Below are 14,548 nucleotides of genomic sequence, written 5' to 3'. Positions count from 1 at the left end.
TATTCAAAATCATTCAAACCTGGAATCAAGGAAGATATTCTTTCAGAGAGAATGGATAAACTATTGTGTTTCCACACAATTAAACAGTATTTGGGTCACAAAGAGATATGGAGGGTTCTTAATTGTATAGCACTAAGTGAAGGAAGCCTAAGTAGAAAGGATACCAACTATGACATTTAGAAAAGACAAAGCTACAAAGGGAATGAAAAAGTCAGTGGTTGGGAGAGGTTTGTGGAGAGAGTGGGACAAACAGAGGAGAGGATTTTTAGAACAAGAATACGACTATATATATAATTATCATGATGGACATGTGTCACTGTACATTTGTCCAAACCCATGCCATTTTTAACTCCAAGAGTGAAACCTAATATACACTATGGACATCAGGTGGCAATGACTGTCACTGTAGGTCCACCAGCTTTTAACAAAAGCATTACTGTGGACTTCTTTCCAACAAAAAGTCTTCACTCCTACATAGATTTTCATTTATGCCATCACCTACATATGTGTTAAATTTACTGGGTAAAATTCTAAAAATAAAGGCCTTATATTTTCAGGAAATGTGAAACAAGAACTTTAAATTTCAAATGCAAAAATCTACCCTTAATCATCTACCTTCTGAAAAGCATTCAGTAACTTTGTAAAGGAACAAAGCAAAACTCTTCATACTATAGCCCTGACTCAGTTTTAATTTGCTACTAATATTTAATCTTACTATTACCAAGTAATTATTACCATTCAAGGGTGCCAAAAAAAAATCAATCATTCTTGACATGGCTGAGACAGAAGGCATTATCTGCTGTCTTGGCCCATGTCTTTGGAATTATCTTGTTTTGGAAAAGTTAATCTGAGAAAGAGCTGATGCCATAATTATGAAACTTATAAAAAAGGAAAGAGATCTGACTTAAATCTTAGTGTCATGTATCATTCAATACAATTAATTCTCATCTGAGAAATGGAAGTTACACTCCATCTCACAGAAGTGTTACAAAGTTTAAACAAGAGTGCTGGCAATCTGCCTATGTATTTTGTTCATATACAGATGCTCTACACCTGTTAATATTTACCCCATTACTTTGGTAACAGTGTCTTCTAAATGGACTGAGTTCAGAAGAAGATACTTAATACCAAGGAATGTCTTTCTGCTGGTGGAATTTCAAGCACAAGGGAACATCAAAATACAAGAGATATTTTGAGACAGGGAGGTATTCCCTTGAAACCAACTGTTTATCCTACTACTATGATACAAAGGAACCTTGAGATTAATGTAAATTTTTACAAAATTCTTGATCTTCATAAAAGTAAACTATGAAGTTTGAAAGAATGTTGTTTAAAATGGAAAAGTAACTAACATGTTTCAATAAGAATCATTAGTGTCATCTACTCTAAAGCAGTAAGATAATAAAATATCAAGTATTTTATTAAACAGCAACTATCTTTGTGCCTACAAAGCTATACTTACAGAAGAGATCACAACATGATTTTCATTAGAATACTTATGTTCAAATTTGTTACTTTAAAATCAATATTTAAAAGCTGAAACGTATTTGCTAAAGATTGAAAAAGTACATATAAAACCAAAAATGTTAATCACTTAATTCCATTCATAATACACTCATAAATGCTTTATTCTATGAGGTGGAGCTTTATACATTCTGTGTTTATCTAGTTTTGGTCTTTAAATGATTAAATTTTAGTATGTGAGGTAGTAAAGTTTTCTCCCTAACTTCTTTGTCATATTCCTGACTTTCTCAGGATATTTATTCGTTTTCTACAAATTTCAAAATAAACATATCAAGCTTCATGAGAAACACAGAAGATATGTAAAGAACAGCATGAATTTCTACATAAGAAAACAAGAGGAAAAGAACTCCCACCCACAGTAACATCAACAACACAAAGCAGACACTGTTTCTTCATCCACAGCTGAGCTGTGTGTTCAGAACAACAGATACAAACAATTAAGAGGGCAAAGGAATATATGAAGTAGAACATGCCTCTATTAGTTCCTTTAAATAATGATTTCTATGAGAAGGGGGAGTTGAGGGCTCAGAGAGGCCATTAATGATCTAATGTTCAAGGCATCTGGAAGTACTTTACCCATGGTTAATATTCAGCTGAGACAAACTTTATCTGCTAAATTAGATTTGTTTGACTACTATCTGTTGTCTGTTGTACTTGCTTTGTGTCCAAGATATACCAGCTGTTAATATTTTGTCATACGGGAACTAGTCTATTGGAGTAGGACTGCACCAGTATACTTGAATTACCTCCCTCGGAAGCTCTAGAATTTTAAATTCCCTAAAAGGGGTGTGTGAATAGAGACGAAAGGGGAGAGAACAAAAAGAAAATGTGCTCCCTCCACTAATGTCATGATAAGAAACTGTACTGTCAATCATTTAAATGTATTTCTGAAATTTATTAACATTTTTGGTGTGCTTGCAGTACAAATCATGAGAAAATGGTGCAGAAGAAGGAAAATTCTATACATGGGTTAATTTTACAACCCTGGGAAGTATATACACATTACTAAGTCTTTGTTTCATCATCTATAAAACAAAAACCAGATTTGCTGCCTGACAGTTATGGTAAGAATTGAATTACTATGTATCATAATATGTGTACATGACTCATATTAGATCAAGAAATGACCACTAATTTTATGTGGAAGACATGACTTACAGTTTGAGACTCATACTTTAAAATGAAATGAATATTTGAAGGCCAGACAAAGGACACAATTACAACGTCTAAAGGCAAAAACTAAAGAAATCAGTATATAATAGCCTACAAAATGGAAAAAGACTAAACCATTTAATCTGTCACTTTCTAAGCTAATAAGAATAAGAGAAGGGGTTTAAGATGAAGAACAAAGTACTTTAAGTATACATCATTAAAACCTAGAAGCTAGCAGAGATATAAAATATGTGAATGAGCATCTCCTGAGTCACATACATCACTAAGTGATGGTATCTTACCTTACCTGAAGACTAAGCAATTTCTCACATGTGCTCTAGACTGAAACTTTCAAGGAGGTTCAAGAAAAGATGGCAGTCAGATTCTGAAGTCCTTAGCATTCCCAGCTTCTACAAATCCATACTGCTTAGGACAGCCACTTTAGTTCTTTGGACCTCAGTTTCCTCACTTCCAAAATTAAAGAGTTTGAATGTGAGTCTCTCAGATCATAAGATTCTTTCTTAGTATAACTTACAGCTGACATGTGGTTAGAATACAGAGCTATGTCATGGGAAAACATCAATGATTATTTAAGAGGTGCAATGTCATCATTAGAATGTAGTAAATTACTACTCTGATGGAATAAATACTATAACACGTGATCAGAATTTTTTTAAGCAGCTTGCAAAGATACAACCATAAAATTATCAATCATCTAGGTCACTAATACTTGGAAGTACAATCAAGTAACAATTATACATTCTAATGCATGACACTAAAATACCATGTTTGAAGATCACTTTTAAACAACAGCAGAGATATGACTGATACTATTATTTTTTTGAGGTAGGGTAGTGCCCTAGACAAGACTGACCTGGAATTCACTACGTAGTCTCAGGGTAGCCGTGAACTCACATTGATCTTCCTATCTCTGCCTCCCAAGTGTTGGGACTAAGGACGTGCGCCACCATGCCTGGCTGACATTATGCTTTTATTATGGAAATAAAAGTAGCTGCATTACTGGGGCATATGTAAGCTAATCATGAGATGCTAACATGTGTTCCACTGTAGCAGGACTGATACCTTCATTCCTTACCTACCAATCACATGTGCTAAATAAAGACTAAGATTTCCATTCACCTATTAGTACCAATTTATCAGAAAAGCATTTGATATTTTCACTATAAGGTCAATTTATCAAATCCCAACATTCTCTTATAAGGCCAACCTTGTAATAGGCAACAGCCAACCTGAGACCTGATTGGTTTTCATCCTTCTCTTCCCTAGGGCTCATCAATCACCAGATCTTAGCCATTCACATTCTATCTAACTACTTCCCAATAAGTAACTGTCATACTTTAAGCTACACAAATCACCAAGATGAAGTGTATGTGTAAAGTGAGTACAAAAAGTACACAATAATGAACAGTAGTGGGACACATAGATGTGTCATTTCAAACACAATTTCATTGTACAGAGTACTCCTCTACCCACTCAAAGGAAAGTAAAAATGAGGTGGAGGTACTAAACTCTTTTGAATTTATAATACCAATAAGTACCATTACTCCCAAGCGTTGGGATTAAAGGAGTGTACCACCACGCACAGCTTCCCAGATTAACTTTTAATAATATGATTAATATTTTTTAATTATTTTATTTACTTATTTATTTATTTAGGAGAGAGAGATGGAGAGAGGCACATACACCACCTTATGCATCTGGCATTATGTGGGTACTGGGGAATCAAATTCAGGTCCTTACACTTGGCAGGCAAGTGCCTTAAGAACTGAGACATCTCTCCAGTCCAATGATTAATATTTTTTTAAGGAAAACATAAATGCCTTATATCACTCTGTCCCAAAGAAAACGAAAAACAGCACTCAAAAGAAAGGTTTCCCCCCATAAATGTTTGCTCGGGTTGGTTGACTGACAGGACAAAGTCTATATGAATGTAGAATATACGCATAAAGGACTATGCTCAGCATTGACTGGACAAAGATATTATTTCCTTTCAATGACAGATTTTAAATCTCATTAACTGCAAAACATAATGATTACCTTCAGAAAAGTTCTAATACTAACAGTCAAGAAATAGCAAGCTTCAGGCTGGAGAGATGGCTTAGCGGTTAAGCGCTTGCCTGAGAAAGCTAAGGACTCCAGTTCAAGGCTTGATTCCCCAAGACCCACGTTAGCCAGATGCACAAGGAGGCGCACACATCTGGAGTTTGTTTGCAGTGGCTGGAAGCCCTGGCACGCCCATTCTCTATCTATCTGCCTCTCCCTCCCTCCCTCTCTCTCTCTCTCTCAAATAAATAAATAAAAATGAACCAAAAAATATTTTTAAAAAAGTAATAGCAAGCTTCAAAATCATGTGCACATCTTTTCCCACCACAGAGGAACTTTGTGTCCTGGTCAGGAAAGGCGAGTATTGGAGGCAGAGTCAAACGGTCTCTCTCCCACTGTGACTTAATCTAGTTTATAAGTGACTTCTTTCTTTTACTCTTACTTATAAGAAGGATTTTCCCTTAAGGTTGTACATTAAATCTCTATAAAACAGATTTTACTAAATTAATGGCTTCAGAATTACCAATATGATCTAGAAAGAACTAATACAGCCAGGTGTGGTGGCACATGCACTCAGGAGGCCATGGTAGGAGGACTGTCTGAGTTTGAGGCCACCCTGAGACTACATAGTAAATTCCAGGTCATCCTCGGCCAGAGTAAGACCCTGCCTTGAAAAACTACAAAAAAAGAAAGAAAGAAAGAAAGAAAGGAAGGAGGGAGGGAGGGAGGGAGGGAGGGAGGGAGGGAAGAAAGAAGGAAGGAAGGAAGGAAGGAAGGAAGGAAGGAAGGAAGGAAGGAAGGAAGGAAGGAAGGAAGGAAGGAAGGAAGGAAGGAAGGAAGGAAGGAAGAGGGAAGGAAGGAAAAAGAAAGGGAGGGAGGGAGGGAAAAAAAGAATAATACAACACCAATAATAACATAGCATTGTTATTTACTCTTCAATGTATGAAGATTAGAAAGTTTTAAAAAATATTTACAAAAACAAGATCTAAAAATTGCAACCTGAATTGTGCATTCTATGTAGTATTATATGGCCATTGGCCATGCTCATTTCTTTGAATGGATTATTACCCATCAAGTAATGTGAGAAATGCATTATAGCCAGGAATTTCATAATCACTCACAATAATTCTTTTTTGTTTGTTTGTTTGCTTTTGTTTTTTGAGGTAGGGTCTCACTCTGGCTCAGGCTGACCTGGAATTCACTATGTAGTCTCAGGGTGGCCTCGAACTCTCAGTGATCCTCCTACCTCTGCCTCCCGAGTGCTGGGATTAAAGGCATGCGCCACCACGCCCGGCACATTCACAATAATTCTTATTAACTCTATGTGGAACTCTATGTGGAGGATAAATTACCTGACAGGCAATCTGAACGAGGTAGACCAACTCTTTAGATTCACAGCCATTTTTCGTTACTTCATTCTGTTCTTCTGAAAGTGAAAGCTTTGTCAAAGAAAGGGACAAGAGAAGGAAAAAGTCATGATTCATGAATAAGAACACACTAAGCACTCAATAACATTCTGGTCCCTCACACTAACCTAAGACACACCTTACATCAGAAGTCTACTATTTAAAATAATATAGGAAGAACACGTTATTTCAAACCATATTTTTTAATAAATTTATTTGTAGGTTTTATCGAACCTGGTGCAACAGCATAGAACCAGTAAGTAAAATATTTTAACTCAAAACAAGTCTTAATTTATTTAGTACATATGAAGGCATTAAACGGAGCTAAAAGACAGCAACCACAGTCCTGTGATTGGCATAAGTGAAAGACCTGTCTTCATATCTTCAAGACCTCCTGAGTGTTAAACAATGTGCCATAGGGATACTACAAGGGGAATTATGTACACTACTGCAACTTGAGGATTTTTGACTCTATACCAGTGAGTGACAAACAAGTGACTCCAGAATTTGATCCACTTACTTCAGGTTGACAGCTATCAAACTCTACCAGAACTCTCAGTTGATGATATACTTTCCTGCCTACTGAGAGCTGGGCTGTCTCTCCTTATGCCCTTACCAGCATTCTGCTGCCTGAACTTTTGGCCTGCCAGTGTTTTACCCTTGTGTTCTCTGCAATTGCCTCCATGGACCGTCCCTTGCCCAGGGACATTAGCAGGCTAAGTTGAGATTTCCTAACCTTTGGATGTTCCTTGATCACAATCTCCCATGCTAGTACAACTTTTAGTAATGGATTCTTTCTCAAGATGTCATCTGGTGCTGTCCATCAGTGGTATCCTAGTCTCACCAAAACCACAATTCTGTTTGACTCTCATGAAGCTTGTGTGCTTATACTGAGAGTAGGTCTCTCAGCAACACTGACGACATACCATTTCTTCTCTACCTTTGTGATCAGAAGCAATAATTAGTAATCATGGCATTGGTCCCTGCATTTGGGGACAGGATCCTTCTTGCCTACCCTGGCTCCCATAAGGTTTGTGTAAGTGCCTTTAGGAATATGTTCAAAACATATATATTTATTTATTTTTTGGTCTTTCGAGGTAGGATCTCATTCTAACTCAGGCTGACCTGGAATTCACTATGTATTCTCAGGTGGCCTCAAACTCATGGCGATCCTCCTACCTCTGCCTCCCGAGTGCTGGGAGTAAAGGCATGCGCCACCATGCCTGGCTCATATATTTAATAGTTTATCCTTCAGGAATATGTGCTGCTACAGGACTGGGAGTGGGCAGTGGATAACTACTAGTGTGCTAAGAGATGATATCTGAAAAAGAAATGCAATTTTCCATCCAAATCTTTCCTTGGGAGTTGTAAGCCTTTAATAGAGAGCAGAGTTGCACAATAGTTCTATCATTTGGGTTAGATTCTTTCAGTGCTTGGGTGCCCAGATGAAGAGACAGATTCTTGGTGTTTACCATTTTGCCATCATCCAGAATCTTCTTTGATCCGTGTGTTCTTACATTCTTGTTAAACTCAGTTTATATTATCTTTTATTTTTGTATCTGTTCCATTTCTGTGGGTGCTTTTTTTACTGTTTTCTCTTATGACCATGAGTTACATTTATTGCTTCTTTATTTGTGCTGTGATTGTCATTTTTGTGCACATTTGTGTGAATGGGTACATATATGTGTATGCATTTGTGGGTGAAGGCCAAAGGTCAACCCCTGGTTACTTCTCAGGAAGTGCCTACTACCTACTTTGAAACAAGAAAGGTCTCTCAATGGCTTTGAATTTGCCTAGTAGGCTACACTAACTAGCCAATGAGCCACATAGATCTGCCTGTCTTTGCCTCCACAGTACTGGTACTGTGGTACTGGTATTATAAGCACCATGCCCAATTTGTTTTATGTTGCTTCTGGGATTCAACTTCAAGTCTTCATGCTTACAAGGCAAGTACTTAACTGACTGAGCTGCCTCTCTCCTCTCTCTCTATCTCTCGATCTTAAGAAAATACATATGAATAAGAAAGACGGTGAAAACAAATGACCATAAATGCTGGCGAGGATGCAGAAAAAGAGGAACCCTTCTACACTACTGGTGGGAATGCAATCTGGTCTGGCCATTAAGGAAATCAGTGTGGAGGTCTCTGAGACAGCTAAAAATAGATCTACCATATGACCCAGCTATACCACTCCTAGGCATTTATTCTAAGGACTTGTCTCACTACCTTTGAAATCCTTGTTGAACCATGTTTACTGCTGCTCTATTCACAATAGCTAGGAAATGGAACCAGCTTAGATGTCCCTCAACTGATGTGTAGATAATGAAGACATGGTACATTTACACAATGAAGTTCTACTCAGCAGTGAAGAAAAATGAAGTTATGAAATTTGCAGAAAAATGAATGAATCTGGAAAGGATTATACTAAGCGAGGTAATCCAGGCCCAGAAAGCCAAGTGTCCCACGTTCTCTCTCATATGTGGATCCTAGCTACAAATGATTGGACTTCTGTGAGAGGGAATAAAACTCAGTAGCAGAGGCCAGTAAGATAGAAAGGAGATATACAGGGAATAGAAAGGGAGGAATGGGGACTTAGTAGGATGATATTGTATATATGGAAGAAGAACAGATTAATGGGGGTGAAAAGGCCTAAGTAAGGTCAAAAAAGATTGAGTAAAGGAAAGGTGGAGGGAGAGCTAATCAAAATCTAAGAGAATATAAATAAGTCATATGGAAACCTGCTTTTTGAAAAATTGAACACTCAGGAGCCAAAGATTATTACTAAAAAATTTTCAGTGCCAGGAATGGGATACCTTTTAGTGAGATATTGGTTAGGGTGGTTCCTGATGTCCCCCAAAACATTGCTGAGGCCCTGGTTTCCCACCAGGAATAGATGGCAAGACCCTACTGCTGAAGACTCCACATACTTGTGCTGCAAGGTCACTGAGAAATCCAGCTGGAGCTAGGCTGAAAACCTCCTCCATGTAGACCACCTGACAGAAATCTGGGAAAAGCCATGCTACATGCAATTCAATGGAAGAGAGAGAAATCACCAGTGAAGATACTCAACAGTGGACACTGCAAACCTTACATTTGGCCAGCCAGGCCAAATGAGCCAGTGGGTGCAATAGTGGCACGTCTGTTATGGGGGAGACCAACCACCCTCTAGTTATGGGGGAGGCCTGCTCCATGGGAGGGAATATATCCCTGATAGTGAAAACCTACAACAAGGTAGTAATGAGCCCTAGGGGTATAACATCTGCTGCTGTCTGGCTAAATGTATATACTATGCACACCAAACTGCCCAGTAAGCAATTCTCTTAATGCTCATACCCATATATTAATGCTACTCTCACTTTTGATTACAGAAGATTCTCTTTTCAGATGGCAGTGACCTTGGGATGACTCAAAAGGCACCATGGTGCTGGGAAGAAGTGACAGGAGTACTCAGCAGTGAAATATCTCTATCACACCTTCCAAGGCTCAGGGTCCATTGTGAAAGAGGTGGCAGAGAGAAGGTAAGAGCCAAAGGAAGGGTACATGCTTACAACATGCTCCTAACACAAATGGCCTAGATATCCATGATCTCACAATGCCTGACACTACCTATACAAGACCATCTTAACAGGAGGGACAGATCATGACATCAAAATAAGAGAGACTAATTAAGAGGGGAAGGGGATATAATGGACAGTGCAGTTTCAAAGGGGAAATTGGGGGGAGGGAGGTAATAACCATGGGATATTGTTTACAATAAAAAAAAAACATGGGCTAGAGAGATGACTTAGCAGTTAAGGCATTTGCTTGCAAAGCCAAAGGATCCCAGTTTGGTTCTCCAGGACCCACATAAGCCAGATGCACAAGGGGCACATGTATATGGAGTTTATTTGCAATGCCCATTCTCTCCACCCTCCCCCCATCTCTTTCTCTCTCAAATAAATAAATAAATAAATTATATTTAGAATAAAGTAAGAAAATCTGGGTAGATGGCTCAGTTAGTAAAGCCTTTAGCTTATAAACATGAGTTTTATAAAACCTGAGTTTTAAGAGGGTATGATTAAGTCATATGGGAGCCTACTTTTTTGGACAATGGCACACCCAGAAGCCATAGATGTTTACTAGAAAATTTTCAGTGCCAGGGATGGGATACTTTTCAGTGAGCTGTTGGCATAGGAGCTCTTGGACTGGAGGTCCCTGATTCACCCAAAACATTACAGGCCATTGCCAAGGCTCTTGATTTCTAACCAGAAATGCATGGTAAGACCCTATTGCTGAAGACTCCACATGCTTAGACTGCAAGATCATGGAGAAATCCTGCTGGAGCTGATATGAAGACCTCTTCCCTGTAGACCAGCTGACAGAAAGCTGGAAGAAGCTACACTGCATGTAGCTCCATGGGAGAGAGAGAAGTCATCAGTAGATATAAACAACAGTGGACACTTCAAGCCTTAAATTTGGCCAGCCAGGCCAAATGAGCCAATGGGTGCAATGGGGGCATGTCTGTTTTAAGGGAGAATCCAACATCTCCTAATTGGACTGAAGGCCCGTTCCTCAGGAGGGTATACATGCCTAATACTGAAAAACCTATGATGTGGGAAGTCATGAGCTCTAGGGGTGCAATACCAGCTGGTGTCTGGCTAAATGCATATATTTTGGTCACCAAACTGCCCAGTAAACACTTCTCTTAATGTTCCTATCTACATATTAATGCTACTCTCACTTCTGGTTAGAGAACCTTCTCTTTTCAGATGGTGGCAACCTCTAGAATAACTCAAAAGTCATCACAGTGCTGAGAAGTGACAAAAGAGTGGTCAGCACTGAAACATCTCTATCACACCTTCTAAGGCTCAGGGTCCATTGCAGAAGAGGCAGCAAAAAGAATCTAAGAACCAAAGGAAGAGTAAGGACTCCTTTTAATGCACTCTTGCAGACACAAAATGGCCTGGATACCCATGACCTTGCAGGTCCTGGCACTACTTGCACAAGACTAATATAATAGGAGGAAAAGATGGTCACATCAAAATAAGAGTGACTGATGGAGACGGGGAGGGGATATGATGGAGAGTGGAGTTGTGAAGGGGAAACTGGGGGGTGGGTGATTAGCACGGTTTATTATCTATAATTATGGAAGTTGTGAATAATAATTTAAAAAGAAACATGGGAGAAAATTTTAACAATAAAATTTAGATTTTGATTTTGAATGAAAAACTTAATCAAATGAAACATCACCAATATGCTTGGCAATAAGGAAGAATAATGGGGAGGAAGACAAGGCTGACAAATTACTGCATTTAAATCAATAAGGAGCACAATCTTTTCCTTCAAACTGAATTCTCTAAATTGTTGCTAAAACCTTAAAAATGTTAGCCATCTTCAGTCATAATTTTGTTATGTAACTAAATTTCTCAATTATATCTTAAGATAGCTTTATTTCTAGAGATTTAGTATCTCATACAACAAACTGCTAACTGATTTCTATGGTAAATGTCAACATGTCAAAACTCTGACATTAACATTACATTAGCAGTGGTCCTTTGAGGCACAGATCTGTATCTATAGGAACTGGTATATTCTTTAATGTCCCAAGTAAGTTTTAAAATCAGATATTTTCATAGTGTACAATCACAACCTAAATTACAAACGTACTTTTGGTCCCATTTCTTTTCTAAAAGCAGTTACAATTTAAAGTTACAAGTTACATGTGAAATACTTATAGATTGTGCTCTATACCTGCCACTCGTAGCTCCATTTATTTGTATTTTGAGAAGAGAAAAATAAATAAATAAAATACTGAGTGTTAATACAGGTTCTCTCCCTTCTTCTGTGCATATACTATTACACAATAGAAAACTTTGGATTCAAGTTCTCATACATAAATAGTAAAACCACTGGCTTTTTCCACAGTTTTATTTTATTTTCCTACTCCTCATCTGTGTCTGTCTGTCTGTCTGTTTGTGTCTCTGTCTCTCTCTCTCTGTCTCTCTCTGTCTCTCTCTCTCTCTCTCTCTCTCTCACACACACACACACAGTGGGTTGATTTTTGCTGATGTTCATTGTTAGTGATTCTGAAGTACTTTTCTTAATATATAGGTTTGGGGTTTTTTTTTTTGGTTAACAGCTTTCCTCATGTCACTGAACCTGCATTATTAGTGATGTAAAGGTAAACCTTATTTATTTCTTTCATATATTACTAATATTAAATTCTTGTAGGTGCATATTTCCTAGAGTTTTGCACACGTTTTCATTTTTATTTTGTTGGTAGTGCAGGTTATAAAATAGATGACTGCATTTTGATTTAAGATCACTTTTCTCCTTAAACTGCTTTGCAGAAATAAATATTTTTAGGGAAAATAGTTTTTTACAGCCACTAAATTGTATTTCTTATTTTTGTATGTGCATAACCAGGGTGGTGAATCACTGATATTTTAGGGAACACTTTTGTTCTATTTTAAATTTTCTTATACATTTAAGTTATTACTTAAAATTATTGCTGGGCAGTGAAAAGAAATACTGGTTGAGGGAAACATACAGTAAATATAAGAACACTTAAATAGAGATATCATTTCTGAAGACAAAAAGCAGAGAAATACTGCCAGTGCCAAGTAATGGGAGCATGTGGGCAGTGTTGAGATTGTGAAGTTACCTACAGGAATGAATGCCCAGAGACAGTGTCTCCATTAAAGTAGCTGGATGGGGAAGAGTGGTTTAAAATAGGAAATGCAACATGGGTGTTGTACTGTAAATTGTACCAAGATCATGCAAGTTGTACTGTTTGTGATCAGTTTTGTTTAATCATTATTATTTTCAAGAGGTTACTGAATGTTAGAAAATCTGTAATGTTTTATTTGAAATATGTAAATAATGTATACAGACTTGTATGTGATGAGAAGTATTTAAATTCTAGTTTTTTTAAGGAAGAAACTGAATGTTTATAAGAAAAAAACTAATAAAGTTATGTTTGGCCATGAAAAAAATATATATCAATAAGGAGACACAGATTGGCTGACTGGATTCCAAAACCAGATCCATGGTTCTTTGGTTTCAAAGAAACTTGTAACAATGCCCACAGAGTGAAAATCAAGGTATGCAGAACAATCTACCAAACTAATGGAAGCCAAAAGCAAGATAAGGTAGTTTTCTGATATTTGATAAAGTTGTTGTCAAACCAAAGTTAGTCAGAAGCACAAAAGAAGGTCATAATCTATCAATAAAGGGAATAATTGATCAAGAAGATATAACTGGGTCACTAGCCAAATGCTTGTTAGAGACCACTCCCATTCTGAGGAATGTATTTTACATTTTCACTCTGACTTCCAATAAATCTGTATTTATACATTAAAAAAAAAAGAGAAAGATAGGACCACTGGAAATATATGTGAGGCAAGGGAGCTGGCTAGATGGCTTAGCAGTTAAGGTGTTTGCCTGCGAGGCCTAAGAACCCAGGTTTGATTCCCAAGTATCCACATAAGCTAGATGCACAAGGTGGCGCATGTGTCTGGAGTTTGTTTCCAGTGGCTGGAGGCCCTGGTGTGCCCATTCTCTCTCTCTCTTAAATAAATAAATAATAAATATTTTTTAAAATTTTTTATTTATTTATTTGAGAGCGACAGACACAGAGAGAAAGACAAATAGAGGGAGAGAGAGAGAATGGGCACACCAGGGCCTCCAGCCTCTGCAAACGAACTCCAGACGCGTGCATCCCCTTGTGCATCTGGCTAACGTGGGACCTGGGGAACCGAGCCTCGAACCGGGGTCCTTAGGCTTCACAGGCAAGCACTTAACCGCTAAGCAATCTCTCTAGCCCAATAAATATTTTTTAAAAGAAAATATACATGTAGCAAGCATTGGATCTCCCAACCCCATACAAGAGATGCTAATGGACATGAGAAGTCATGTATGAACTGACACCAAATAGCAGGTGAATCAATACTCAACTCTCGCCTCTAGATAAGTCATCTAAACTAAAAAAAAAAAAAAAAAAAAAAAATCAACAAAGGTACCTCAGAGTTAAACTACATCACAGATCAAATGGACCTTCCAGATATCTATAAGCTATTTCATCCAATAGATACAGAATACACATTCTTCTCAGCAACCTATGGAATGTTCTCTAAAACAGAACACATTCTAGGCCATAAATCATCTTACTAAATACAAAGCCTTTGAAATAATCACTTCTATTTTATTAGAACATACTGCCATAAAACTTAAAATCAATAGCAAGAAAAACCATCAAAACACATGGAGACTCAACAATATATTCTCAGATGAATGAGTCAATAAATCAGAGAAGAAATAAAAAGTTCCTAAAAATCAAAGGAAAATGAAAGTACAACCTTTAACACACAGCTACAGCAGTTCTAAAAGGGAAGTGGACAGCTGTGGATGCTTACATTAACAATCA

The 14,548-nt window shown here is 37.6% G+C and overlaps 1 protein-coding gene across 3 annotated transcripts in view; it reads right to left on the bottom strand.

Moving 5' to 3' along the window:
* The window catches only part of Arhgap32 (Rho GTPase activating protein 32), a 340,655-nt gene that overhangs the window by 145,338 nt on the left and 180,769 nt on the right, over positions 1-14,548 (bottom strand). For all 3 annotated transcript variants that reach the window (XM_045146281.1, XM_045146280.1, XM_004665482.3), the window contains one exon: positions 6,093-6,179. In XM_045146281.1, the coding sequence (XP_045002216.1) occupies positions 6,093-6,179 (87 nt within the window). The remainder of the gene's footprint in view (positions 1-6,092; positions 6,180-14,548) is intronic.

This window comes from Jaculus jaculus, chromosome 3 (assembly GCF_020740685.1).
Source record: "Jaculus jaculus isolate mJacJac1 chromosome 3, mJacJac1.mat.Y.cur, whole genome shotgun sequence".
Taxonomy (NCBI): Eukaryota; Metazoa; Chordata; class Mammalia; order Rodentia; family Dipodidae; genus Jaculus; species Jaculus jaculus.
This window is presented reverse-complemented; position numbering and strand designations above follow the sequence as displayed.